This window comes from Oncorhynchus clarkii, chromosome 13, assembly GCF_045791955.1.
Source record: "Oncorhynchus clarkii lewisi isolate Uvic-CL-2024 chromosome 13, UVic_Ocla_1.0, whole genome shotgun sequence".
Classification (NCBI taxonomy): Eukaryota; Metazoa; Chordata; class Actinopteri; order Salmoniformes; family Salmonidae; genus Oncorhynchus; species Oncorhynchus clarkii.
The window spans coordinates 39,821,638-39,835,625 of NC_092159.1; the positions used below are offsets into that span (position 1 = coordinate 39,821,638).

At 45.1% G+C, this 13,988-nt stretch overlaps 1 protein-coding gene across 2 annotated transcripts in view; it reads right to left on the bottom strand.

Moving 5' to 3' along the window:
* Positions 1–1,160: 1,160 nt before the first annotated feature.
* LOC139364688 (contactin-associated protein 1-like) overlaps positions 1,161–13,988 on the bottom strand; it is a 34,551-nt gene continuing 21,723 nt past the window's right edge. Inside the window, exons 11-25 of one of the 2 annotated variants that reach the window (XM_071101639.1) lie at positions 13,720–13,826; positions 13,402–13,524; positions 12,575–12,778; positions 12,274–12,430; positions 12,046–12,173; positions 11,776–11,949; positions 11,184–11,402; positions 10,723–10,962; positions 10,302–10,541; positions 9,025–9,152; positions 5,446–5,539; positions 4,801–5,031; positions 4,622–4,666; positions 3,459–3,678; positions 3,246–3,324 (exon numbers count right to left, since the gene is read on the bottom strand). In XM_071101639.1, the coding sequence (XP_070957740.1) occupies positions 3,476–3,678; positions 4,622–4,666; positions 4,801–5,031; positions 5,446–5,539; positions 9,025–9,152; positions 10,302–10,541; positions 10,723–10,962; positions 11,184–11,402; positions 11,776–11,949; positions 12,046–12,173; positions 12,274–12,430; positions 12,575–12,778; positions 13,402–13,524; positions 13,720–13,826 (2,293 nt within the window). In that variant the 3' untranslated portion in view covers positions 3,246–3,324; positions 3,459–3,475. Of the gene's footprint in view, positions 3,679–4,621; positions 4,667–4,800; positions 5,032–5,445; positions 5,540–9,024; positions 9,153–10,301; positions 10,542–10,722; positions 10,963–11,183; positions 11,403–11,775; positions 11,950–12,045; positions 12,174–12,273; positions 12,431–12,574; positions 12,779–13,401; positions 13,525–13,719; positions 13,827–13,988 lie in introns of both variants that reach the window. The other variant, XM_071101637.1, reaches the window with a different exon arrangement.

A 13,988-nucleotide genomic window follows, 5' to 3' on the forward strand; every position in this document is an offset into this window, starting at 1 on the left:
TCGGCAGCTAAGTTGATATTCCACTCTTAGAGAAAAAAGGTGTTAGATAGAACCATAAAGGGTTATTTGGCTGTCCCCATAGGAGAACACTTTGAAGAACCCTTTTTGGTTGCAGGTAGAACCCTTTTGGGGTTCTACATGGAACCAAAAAAGGTTATCATACGGGGACAGCTGAAGAACCCTTTTTTCTAAGAGTGTAAGGTAGGGAACTTGCTATAGACTGCCAATCAGCACAGCTCTAAGAGCTGATGGTGTCATACAGTGTAGTAAAGTTTGTGGTCATACCAAATCCTTAAAAATACAGATATTTTGACCGGATGAAGATCCGGTTCGGATCGAAACATTGTCAATAAAGCGGTGAATTTGGGAGCATAAACAATGTTCTGGTCTTCCTGTTCTTTTCAGTGTAGTCACTAATTATCAAAAAGCTGTAGAGCAACATCTGAGGAGGGAGGAGCCTGTCTGGACAGCACCCAATCACTATCTGCTCACCGTTCTGCTATTGGTGGACGACAACAAGTGAGTTGGCTCATTCACATCATCAGTGCAGAGACTATCCTCATCATCAGTAGGGAGGGTTAGGTGACAAACAGAACTGTGAACACACAAACCAGCACGTCTACTGTACATTCAAGCACACACACTCCAGGGACCACGCATGGATGGACTAGCTAAGGTGTGGCATCGCAGTGAGGCTGGGCAGGATGCACATGTACTGTAGTCCATTTCAAATAAACGCAGCGCAGCGTAGACATTTACATAATATATCAATAAGCCGACTAAAAGGCTTCAAAGCACATTTGACCCAGGTTGTTGACTGGTTTAATATGAGCTCTGTAACAGGTGATTGTTCATCTCTGTACAACAACACATCCTTCCTATTTCTCCAGAGGTGGAACATGTTACTACTCTAATTGCCCAACGCTGACATTTATACTATTGAAAATGGTACATTCTTACAAATATGTCTTGGGAAAAAGCCAGGCATTGCCAATTCTATCTTCTAATTGATTGTAATTGTAATGCTTTTTACCGTCTAGTCTTAACGGGTTGTCCTCTCTAACAGGCTAAACCAAAGATGTTAGAATATGTTCTATGATGTTTCTACTGAAACATCGGGAGGGTACTGTATTGTCCACTTCCTGAACATGTGAGAAAGCTATGCTGAATAGTTGTCTGTTTAATGAGTGTACATACCATACAGAGAACACACAGAGAGGAGCAGAGCAGGTCTTGGTGCAGAGCCTGTCCATATTACAGGGTCAAGATTAGGATTTACATTCAAACCTCTCAGCCTCATTTTCAACTGTTTCATACAAACCATAGGAATGAAAAAAGTCGATAAACACCTTATTCATATATTCACGTATACATATTATGTCTAGGATCCTAACTGCTGCAAGTTGCTGCAAACGGAACAGACACAAAAAAATATATTTAGGTGATCTGAGCTGGAAGCGGCTGATTTTATTGCATTTCATTGCAAGGTGCGATCATCATGCTCTATATATTCATAGCTTATGATTTTCAAAATGCTCTTGTGATTTCTCTCTTTTTTTTCTATGATGTATTACTGCTTGAGCTTCAAAGGGCGCTGGGTGATGATGTCAGAGACCTAAGCTTTGGCTACCACGCCACACATTACATGGGTCCAATGACGTTTCACCTACTGGGAACATCTTCCCTGACCGTAACCTCACCCACCGTCTAACCTGAAATCGTGACTTTCCAGACAGGGAAATATCATTGGACCTAAAGGAAGAGAAGCACCATAAGAAGCACCTACCCACGGGGCACAAACGTCAATTCAACGTCTATTCCACGTTGGTTCAACGTAATTTCATTGAAATAATGTGGAAACAACGTTTATTCAACCGGTGCCCAGTAAGTAAGAAGCAACAGCAGCGGGGGGCGGCACAGCACAGTACTGTCCTACAGAGCAGTCAGATGCAAAAATAATCTAGTGTGGTGAGAAGAAGTACAGGATTGGCATTGACATTGTTGTGGTCCTCTATACAATATGCCAGTGTGTGTGTGTGTGAGTGTGTGTTTGCATGTCCAGATGTTCATGCGGAGCAGCTCTTTTCCTGAAAGACATTTGTAATGAGTCCTGACCAGGCTGATCGACAGGGCTGCTGTTGGTAGGGGCCCCTCCACGCCGGGGCCTCTGAATCTGAAATAGCACCCAGATTTTGGCTGCATTTAAAAAATATATATTTTAAAAATTAAGATTTTGGCTGCATGTTCACTCGCTACTGGAAGTCAAACAGAAAACGAAGCGCGGGGTTGAGGATTAATAGCAATAAGGAGTCCCTGGTTCAACAACGCCATTCCCTTTTCTGCAGCGCACCAACGGTCAGTCTCACACCAACACGAATAGCACTACCGTTGGGGAAACGTCAAACTACCACGGCTTCTTAGCGCTACCCACCCATTTCATATGTTACTCTGAGGATTCTGAACAAGAATACTGGCGATCGTCTTATATTCCGAGCCAAATGTCACATGTATTCAGTATGTTTTGTTGATCGTACATGACTGCTTAATTGATTGGTTTGGGAATCGGTTAGGAATCGCAGAGCATACTGTAATTGGCCAAGCTGCTATCTAATGAAACTAACCATTAATACATGTTCCTCTTTTGTATAGGTATGCAATTTCATAGGCTGAAATACAACATATATATGTTTATATGCCTTCCATTATTCTTTAGATATGTAATCTCAAAGCTTAGAGCTCCATGCTTTTTTATAGCTTCTTCAATTGGTGTTAAGCAGGAAAGACTGTTTGCAGATGCCAGATTGTGCTTGTTGTTGTTGTTGCTGCGGTTGTTGTTGCGGCACCGTTGCAGCATCTCTCTGTGGTGGATCCTGGCTCACTAGTCAAAGGATGGGACGAGTGGGATAGTTTGGATGTCTTTATCAAAATGGCTGCAAGAGTGGATTGTCGGAAAGAGTTACACAGTAGATGGCATTGATCTATCAAGTGATCTCAATAACAGACCTACAAACCAGAAGAGGCTGCTGAATACGTGTTACTGCGTGTGATGATATTAGTAAGATGTAAAAATGTCACAATTCAACGTGACCTGAAATATAATTCCCTCAGTTTATGTCTCAAACCCTGAATGAACTCATGGGGTTATTTCTGATCTCGTTTTGCTCTGTCGAGGCACTTCAGTTGGTCAACCCTTCAATGCAGTGTGAGCTTGGTCAGTCGTCACTCACGCAATACGGGCTTGATTTGATCTCCAAAGCCTGCAAAACGGTGAACCCGTCAGAAAAACAACACTATGTCGAACACCAGGCTTAAGATAACACATACCTGGGGAAAGGAAAACAAAACCGAAAAGTAAATCAAAAAGTTTAAGGAATTATAAAACATAAACAGGTATTGTGGTTGTTGTAAGCCCCAAAACCTCCCCACTTCAATCCCTCCCACCCACTCCTCCCTCCCACCGTTCCGCAGCCTGAGGCTAGTCACTCCGAAAGTCTTCCTCTATCGCTGGATATCGCTTCTTCTCCAGGGTCCCTGTCAGGGGCCGGGAGCTGCTGCCTCCAGGGGACTCCAGGAAGTTCTTGGGCTCGTTGGTGTGGTAGCTGCCCTTGTAACGGTACAGATAGATGTAGATGCTGTACAGACCAATGAACAGCAATATCACGGCCGCGGCGACGACAACTAGAGGGAGAAACACACACAGTCAGGGTGTGGTTAAAAGAGCAAACAGCTGTAAATCCATTGTTCGTCACGTTGGAATTGCCACTGTGAAAAGATATACCTGTATCTCAATGGACGATCCCTTTCAATCAATACCATTATGACTCAGTTGGTTTTCTGCCAAACTCACTTAACTCCCCTTTAGAGACCAGAGGTATCATTTCTTATACAGCCACATATTGTTATGAGGGAGCCATCCATCTCAAATGATGTCCAATAACTGGAGGAGGTCGGCAAGGGGACAGCAGGACCAGCCCAGACATCAGAAGTCAAACTCAGATGTTCTGCGTTACCATAACAACCCTGTACAGATGTATCCAGTACATTAAGCTGAAGCATATATCTGTGATGAATAGTGGAGGGAGGGGCAGCTCTAAATATAGTTGATCCGGTGAGGATCTCAGACAGGGATAGTGCAGACTACAGACTCTCTGAGCTGCTGTCTAGTCCTGGGCTTCCTTCGCCTCTCATATTCAGCAGATACAAGAAAATATCCTTCCTCATTCCAGCATTTGTTCTGGTATATGTCACATTTTTTGGTTTTAGCGTCAGGACGGAAAGCCTATTCTGGAATCTGATAGTTTCAGATTTTAGGATTAGAGGATTTTAGGAAAATAAAAATGAGAATTTTAACTACTGCCGATCTGTGTCAGTAGGGGAGAGAGAGAGTGAGCAAAAGAAAAAGAGAGCGAGAGAGAGACAGAGAGAGGTAGCAAGAGGAAGAGAGAGAGTGAGAGGGAGAGAGTGAGAGGAGGCTTAATCTGAATCTTGAGGTAAACTAAGGTCAGGACTCACAGATGGCAGACGACAGATGAACACTTACATTAATAGATGTCACAAAAATCATCAAAGTTTCATGAGAAATTATTCACATTATTGTGAATCGTAAGCAGTAAAGACTTACCTGTCAACCAAAACAGGCCTAGGTCATCGTGGATATAGATGTATTCTGAAATGAAAAAATACATCAAATATGTTATTATGGGAAACTTATACTATCATCACTAGGTCATGATTGCTGATGGGATATGTAGTCCCGTGTAAAGTAGATCTACTGAAGGCTTCTGGGATATGTCGTCTCACCTATAGAAGTGAACCAGTGGTCCGCCTCCCAGGGGACATATCCATGGACAGGAGGGAAGGCCCCACAGTTAGACTCGGAGACGAAGCCCTGCACGGTGACCGGCGGTTCCGTCTCGTTCGGCCGGAAGAGGGTCTTAAGAGGGGCGTAGATGTTGTACCTCACCCCAGATATACAGCCCACCAGACCAGGACTGTTATGCCTCTGGATCTCATAGTCAATGTCACCCACCTCTGAGGGGGTTAGAGAGAGAGACAGAGGAGTTACAGTGTGCACATCCACCGCAACTAATTCCCAAACTTACAGTGGGACAACTGATACCTTACTTCCAAGGGGAACAGTTTATTTGGATAGTCCATCTGTAGATGCTCTACAGACTATCAGTAACATTTCAACTAACCCTAGTTCTAACCCTAACCCTAACCCTTATCCTAACCCTAACCTTAACTCTTACCCTAACCATTATTCTAACCCTAACTGTAACCATAACCTTAGCAAGCAGTTGTTTATCAACAGATAGTTTGTTGATAGTATGACCATCTGTAGAGCACCTATACATATATATCCGGACTATCCAAATAAAGTGTGACCAAATCAATTCCCAAGAGGAAAGTAGAAATGTTTCAGCTGGGGGGGTGAAATCTTACCCATCACTCTCCCCAGGAAGATGTTCTTGGGTGAGTCAAACCTGCCGTCCTCCACTAGGGTGATCTTCTCCACTATCGGCTCCATGTAGTCCACCTAGGAGGTACACACATCAACACAAACACATTGACATTCACACACAAGCATAAACATGTCAACATGAACATATAAGTCAGACTGAAAATACACAACTTACAAACCAAGCAATGTGGTACTAAACAATCCTGATTTGTGATTGACTTTTAAACTGTGGTGAAGGAGGTAGGCAGTGTTAACAGGTGTAGACATGGAAGAGATCCATCAACCACTCCTGGGCTACAATCACCTATCCGGACCCGTTTTTACTGCCGATGCGGAGCCCCACCGGGCCTTCATGACTGGACTACCGACGTTATCTGCACAAGGGAGTTATCCAACTGGCTCCTCCATCGCGATGTTACCTGAATCGTTAGCTGTCTTATCGGCTGCTATCTGAATAGGTCCATCGGACAATTTTTCTTGGGTCACTACAACTAGATCTCTTTTGCCAATTGGATTGATCCCCTCTATCACACGGAACCCCACTAATCTACTAACGGAAACGCACAAAGTGGCTAAAAACAGAACACCGACCTACGCTAGCTTGCTACCGATGGCCCGGCTAGCTGTCTGAATCGCCGTTACTCCAACCAACCTCACTACTAACTGGACCCTTATGATCACTCGACTAAGCATGCCTCTCCTTAATGTCAATATGCCTTGTCCATTGCTGTTCTGGTTAGTGTTTATTGGCTTATTTCACCGTAGAGCCTCTAGCCCTGCTCATTATACCTTATCCAACCTTTCAGTTCCACCACCCACACATGCGATGACATCACCAGGTTTCAATGATGTTTCTAGAGACAATATCTCTCTCTTCATCACTCAATACCTAGGTTTACCTCCACTGTATTCACATCCTACCATACCTTTATCTGTACATTATACCTTGAAGCTATTTTATCGCCCCCAGAAACCTCCTTTTACTCTCTGTTCCAGACGTTCTAGACGACCAATTCTCATAGCCTTTAGCCGTACCCTTATCCTACTCCTCCTCTGTTCCTCTGGTAATATAGAGGTGAATCCAGGCCCTGCAGTGCCTAGCTCCACTCCTATTCCCCAGGCGCTCTCTTTTGATGACTTCTGTAACCGTAATAGCCTTGGTTTCATGCATGTTAACATTAGAAGCCTCCTCCCTAAGCTTGCTTTATTCACTGCTTTAGCACACTCTGCCAACCCGGATGTTCTAGCCGTGTCTGAATCCTGGCTTAGGAAGACCACCAAAAATTCTGAAATCTCCATTCCGAACTACAACATTTTCAGACAAGATAGAACGGCCAAAGGGGGCGGTGTTGCAATCTACTGCAGAGATAGCCTGCAGAGTTCTGTCCTACTATCCAGGTGTACCCAAACAATTTGAACTTCTACTTTTAAAAATCCCCCTCTCTAAAAACAAGTCTCTCACTGTTGCCACCTGCTATAGACCACCCTCTGCCCCCAGCTGTGCTCTGGACACCATATGTGAACTGATTGCCCCCCATCTATCTTCAGAGCTCGTGCTGCTAAGCGACCTAAACTGGAACATGCTTAACACCCCAGCCATCCTACAATCTAAGCTTGATGCCCTCAATTTCACACAAATGATTAATGAACCTACCAGGTACCACCCCAAAGCCGTAAACACGGGCACCCTCATTGATATCATCCTAACCAACTTGCCCTCTAAATACACCTCTGCTGTTTTCAACCAAGATCTCAGCGATCACTGCCTCATTGCCTGCATCCGTAATGGGTCAGCGGTCAAACAACCTCCACTCATCACTGTCAAACGCTCCTTGAAACACTTCAGCGGGCAGGCCTTTTTTTTTTTACCCCATTTTCTCCCCAATTTCGTGGTATCCAATTGTTGTAGTAGCTACTATCTTGTCTCATTGCTACAACTCCCGTACGGGCTCGGGAGAGACGAAGGTTGAAAGTCATGCGTCTTCCTATACATAACCCAGCCAGCCGTACTGCTTCTTAACACAGCGCGCATCCAACCCGGAAGCCAGCCGCACCAATGTGTCGGAGGAAACACCTTGGCAACCTTGGTTAGCGTGCACTGCGCCCGGCCCGCCACAGGAGTCGCTGGTGCGCGATGAGACAAGGACATCCTTACCGACCAAGCCCTACCTAACCCGGACGACGCCTAACCCGGACGACGTTCAATTCTTGGACCTACTCTCTTCTCTGTATACATCAATGATGTCGCTCTTGCTGCTGGTGAGTCTCCGATCCACCTCTACGCAGACGACACCATTCTGTATACTTCTGGCCCTTCTTTGGACTCTGTGTTAACAACCCTCCAGACAAGCTTCAATGCCATACAACTCTCCTTCTGTGGCCTCCAATTGCTCTTAAATACAAGTAAAACTAAATGCATGCTCTTCAACCAATCGCTGCCTGCACCTGCCCGCCCGTCCAGCATCACTACTCTGGACGGTTCTGTCTTAGTATATGTGGACAACTACAAATACCTAGGTGTCTGGTTAGACTGTAAACTCTCCTTCTAGACTCACATCAAACATCTCCAATTCAAAGTTAAATCTAGAATTGGCTTCCTATTTCGCAACAAAGCCTCCTTCACTCATGCTGCCAAACATACCCTTGTAAAACTGACCATCCTACCGATCCTCGACTTCGGCGACATCATTTACAAAATAGCCTCCAACACTCTACTCAATAAATTGGATGCAGTCTATCACAGTGCCATCCGTTTTGTCACCAAAGCCCCATATACTACCCACCACTGCGACCTGTACGCTCTCGTTGGCTGGCCCTCGCTTCATACTCATCGCCAAACCCACTGGCTCCAGGTCATCTACAAGACCCTGCTAGGTAAAGTCCCTGCTTATCTCACCTCGCTGGTCACCATAACAGCACCCACCTGTAGCACGCGCTCCAGCAGGTATATCTCTCTGGTCACCCCTAAAACCAATTCTTACTTTGGCCGCCTCGCCTTCCAGTTCTCTGCTGCCAATGACTGGAACGAACTGCAAAAATCTCTGAAACTGGGAAACACTTATCCCCCTCACTAGCTTTAAGCACCAGCTGTCAGAGCAGCTCACAGATTACTGCACCTGTACATAGCCCATCTATAATTTAGCCCAAACAACTACCTCTCCCCCTACTGTATTTATTTATTTATTTTGCTCCTTTGCACCCCCATTATTTCTATCTCTACTTTGCACATTCTTCCACTGCAAATCTACCATTCCAGTGTTTATTTTTTACCTGCTATATTGTATTTACTTCGCCACCATGGCCTTTTTTTTTTTGCCTTTACCTCCCTTATCTCACCTCATTTGCTCACATTGTATATAGACTCATTTTTCTACTGTATTATTGACTGTATGTTTGTTTTACTCCATGTGTAACTCTGTGTTGTTGTACGTGCCGAACTGCTTTATCTTGGCCAGGTCACAATTGTAAATGAGAACTTGTTCTCAACTTGCCTACCTGGTTAAATAAAGGTGAAATAAATCAAAATAAATAAAAGACATTGGGGTGAAGCATCAGCGCACCTGTGTCCTGATGGTCCTGTTGTGTCTGGTTATGTTGACGTAGTGGGGGTATCCATCTGCCAGGTTCCTGAAGGACAACTGGTACTTGTGGGTAATCAACCCCAACCTATACCTCATGTCTAAGGTTCCTGTGGAGGGATGGGGCAACAATACACTCCACAGTTCATAACGTAAGGCATTAAAACATTATATTTCCATTAACTACTGTGAGGAGTATGGCTTGTGGCTGCTTCACGTGATGCATCGTCGTCTCTACCTTCCTGCACTTTGTGCTGTTGTCTGTGCCCAATAATGTTTGTACCATGTTTTGTGCTGCTACCATGTTGTGCTGCTGCCATGTTGCGTTGCTACCATGTTGTTGTCATGTTGTGTTGCTACCATGCTGTGTTGTCATGTGTTGCTACCATGCTGTGTTATCATGTGTTGCTGCCTTGCTGTGTTGTCATGTTGTGTTGCTACCATACTGTGTTGTCATGTGTTGCTGCCTTGCTGTGTTGTCATGTTGTGTTGCTACCATGCTGTGTTGTCATGTGTTGCTGCCTTGCTGTGTTGTCATGTGTTGCTACCATGCTGTGTTGTCATGTGTTGCTGTCTTGCTGTGTTGTCATGTTGTGTTGCTACCATGCTGTGTTGTCATGTGTTGCTGCCTTGCTGTGTTGTCATGTTGTGTTGCTACCATGCTGTGTTGTCATGTGTTGCTGCCATGTTGTGTTGTTGTATGAGAGGTCTCTCTTTATGTAGTGGTGTGTTGTCTCTTGTCGTGATGTGTGTTTTGTCCCCCCCAATTTTTTTATAAAAAAAAAATCCCAGCCCCTGTCCCCTAAGGAGGACTTTTGCCTTTTGGTAGGCCGTCATTGTAAATAAGAATTTGTTCTTAACTGACTTGCCTAGTTAAAGAAATAATAAATTTAAAAGATTGTAAAGTACAGTGATATATTTTTGTCCAAGTCCTATCTTGCTTTGTGTTTCCACTCAAATAAATGGGATGACTAAAGAACATACCACAGGAGGTTGGTGGCACCTTAATTGGGGAGGACAGGCTCGTGGTAATGGCTGGAGTGGAATCAGTGGAATGCCATTCCATTTGCAAACTTCCAGCCATTATTATGAGCCGTCCTCCCCTCAGCAGCCTCCTGTGGAGCATACAGTAATCCAACTTCAATCAGTGACAGTAAAATTTTCATTCAAAAGCCAGTTCAACCGAACACTCTCTGCCTTGAATCTTAACCATAATCACCCATAATGTTAAAGCGCTCCTCCCTGCCGGGCGTTCCTACCATCTTTCTTCAGGATGACAGCCATGTAGTCCTGGACGAAAGAGCTGATGTAGAGCAGTACAGCCGGCGTCTGGAAGGTACTGAAGCTGAACTCTATCTCATCACTGGTGTCGTTGTAGCCCAGGCTGAAGTTGTGGTAGTGGGGGTCCAGCCAGTTAGCCCACCACTCCTCATTGGTCGTAGGCTTCTTTCTGATGTTGTAGCGCAACCACGATCCTATCTCAAAGTAGGCCCCGATGTCTAAGGGGGTACAAACAGGATCAAGCTGAGCCAAATGCCTATTTCCATTATGAAACTTTGTGGTTATCACCAACACTGTCAAAATAAATCAAGGTTTCTGTAACCCAGTATGCTTAAGGCCATCGTAGTGATTCTGGGGCTCCATGAATAACCGAGGTAACCCAACCTGTGTAGAGCTCACCTTTGTGGCAGTAGAATCCGTCGAAGGCAGTGTTGCCGCAGTCACAGGTGTAGGCGGCGTAGCCCTCGATACACTGGGCGGCGTTTCGACACGGTATGGTCGCGTTCAGACACTGGCCCGTACAGTTCCGCCGTATACCCTGTTCCTCATTCGCTTTGCCTTCCAAGTTAAGGGTTACACCGTTCATTCGTAACCCTCGGAGACAGCCCAGGAATGGCCACAGCGTGCGATTGGCTGCGCCTGGATATATTGGGACACCGTCAGTAAATCATCACATTGAAAGGAGAGCATTTTGGATTAATAAGAATAAAAAAGTGTTTGTTATAAGAACAAAACAAAAATATGTTTCCCGTGTGCTGTTGACACTCATAGGAGTGGACTACATCAACCAATGGGAGAAGTCCAAAATCCTTGTCGACCACCACCCCGCCCTCCCCAGCCCCAGCGGCCAGGTGACGTACCCACGAGGAGAGGGTGGGTGAACTCCATGGTGACAAAGGTCTGGCCAGGGAAGCGTCTCACAGCCCATGGCTGGTAGTCCACTTTGATCCTGGCCAACTTCACGTTGAGCTCTGCCTGGACAAAGTGCCACTCGTTGTCATTTAGAGGCACCGGCGAGCGTAGCGTCACGTTGAGGATGCCGTCTCCCACCATGAATATGAAGACCAGGTTCTGGGTGGCTGGGAGAAGGATGAAGAAGAGACAAAACAGAATGAGGGATGAAATATATTATAGAAATAAATACCGGAAAATATTGATAATATCATTTGTAAACCTTTTCATTCATCAAGTTATTATAAGTTCCATTGCAAAAAAAACATTTTGAAAATTGTAATTCAGGAATTATGTTTCCTGCCTTTGTCCCATGTGGCTCAGTCGGTAGAGCATGGTACTTACTATGCCAAAGGTTGTGGGTTTGATTCCCGCTGGGGCCACCCATATGTAAATTGTATACACGCATGACTGTAAGTCGCTTTGGAGAAAAGCCTCTTTTAAATAGTGTATATTATATGCCTTTATATGATTCACACTAGGTAATCTGTGGTAATTTACTGTTGAGCTCAATGCGTATGAAGTTACGCAGCCAGTCGTCTGAGTTCTCCAAGAAGACTCCGTGGGGGCGGTAGGTTTTAAAGTGGAAGGAGATGTCGACGGTGCTGCCTGGCCTGAAGGTGGGGAACTCGATGTAGGTGGGCTTGGTGAACGATATGGTATTCCAGATGCTCCCTGTGAGGACAACGAGGCCATGAGATCCAAACCAGAACCACGATAAACAATCATTTGACAAATGATATACAGCAGAATGGTTTTACTACAACTCACTGTCGCCGTGGCAACGTAGGGGCCCGAGGCTGATGTGGGCCTTTGACCCCGTCCTGTTGGTGTCCCCCACCACCACCTTCCTAACTGGGAGGTGGTCCTTCCACATCAGATAGCCCTTGTCTGAGTACCTGCACAACAGGTTCCATTTGTACAGTAATGTATATCAATCTATGGAAACACTTTTCTAAAAGTTATAGAAGAGAGTCTTTCAAATCCTTTCTCTCTCACCATTGGCGGTAGTCAGCGTCACAGTTACAGTGAAACCTGGCATCAGTGCAGGTCTGGTTGATAGCACAGCCACACTTCCCACTCTCAGGGAAAGCCCCGCCCCAGTACTCGTGACTCTCGTTATTTCGACCAATCCAGAAACTGTAAGGTCTCCCATCTGAATGACATGACAATAGAGCAAAGGAATGTGATTATTATGATTGAATCATTGAAATGTTCTATGATATATATACAAATAGGTACAGATTCAGGTGCTTTCAATAGCTACCACTGCCCATAGGCCCTAACCAGTCCTACTCACTGTGCCTGTTGAGGATGCGTGACTTGTAGCAGGAGTAATCGATCCACTGTTCACAGTACATGGAGGTGTTGGCCAGTGCTGTGACATCGTCCCAGGAGGCATTCCAGTAGTTCACGTCTCCTATGTAAGGACGGTCAACCGTGCTACCGGTCACCTTGATGCCGTCGATACGGTCATGCATCACTATCGTCCATGCCTTGTCGGCTTTGTCAACAGACAAGGAAGGGGTTGAAATTAAAGGGTAAAAATGTATGATTGTGTAAATGAGAAAGAGAGAGAAAACTAGCGAGAGACAACGTGAGAGAAAGCACATTGACTACTGAGGAATCTGTTTCCAGAGATCTGATATTATCACAGACAGCTCTAACGCAGTAGACCCTGACGAATCTAAGGGATTTACATGGAACCTACAGTCATAGGATTTGGTTAATTGGATAGGATTGGATGGAGAATACTCTGTCCCCACAACCAATTACTAATCTGGCCCCAAACTGGTTCTCCATTGTCCTTGTTGGAGTTCATTATTCCATGATCAACATCCAACAGATGTGGGTGGCCCTGCTGTCTCCTCTGCTGCTGCTGCTGTTGCCTTTTCATTCCTCATGGAACACACAGTCATCATACACCTCAACCTGAACACAGTTTAATATCAGGGTCTCTGCCTCAATATGTTCAATAACAGTCCATTTCTGAAAGGTACTGTAAGCACTGACTACCGTTATGTTCGATATGCACCACGGAGTCATGTTGGTCAGATGGTATAATATAACTGTATGCTAGTACATTTTGTGAATGTAGGAAATACATTTGAAAAGCCAGTTACTCACATTTCATCGTGCAGTACACCTCGAATGGTTTCAAGGGTCCGCTCAGGTCCGGGTCTATGGTATAATTCCCTGACCAGGATTTACCAGTAAGTCTGTAGGCCTCACACGACTCTTTGTAGACCGCTGTTGGGGAAGAGAGGAGCAGAAGTCGTATCTTAACTTACACCAGCAAGGTTTTAAGGATGACATGGGTCTGTCTCACACTGCCGCAGTTTATAGGCCTCAACAAACTACTTGTTACACTGGTGAGGTTACGACAACATGCTGTCTGTCATTAGTACTCGCAAACAACATTAGGCTCTCTCAGGAAATACTCACACATATGGCACACCTCCCCTTTGTAGCCTGTGTTCTCACACAGACATATGAAGTCATCCCAGGACTGGATGCATCTGCCCTCGTGTTCACAGGGGTTTGGAGTACATCTAGAGAGCACACCATGCGGGAGTGTGGGTAAAAGTCAAATGAGGCATGTACAGTGCATTCGGAAAGTATTCAGACCCCTTGACTTTTTCCACATTTTGGTACGTTACAGCCTTATGGATTAAATTATTGTTTTCCCTTAATTTTCTACACACAATACCACA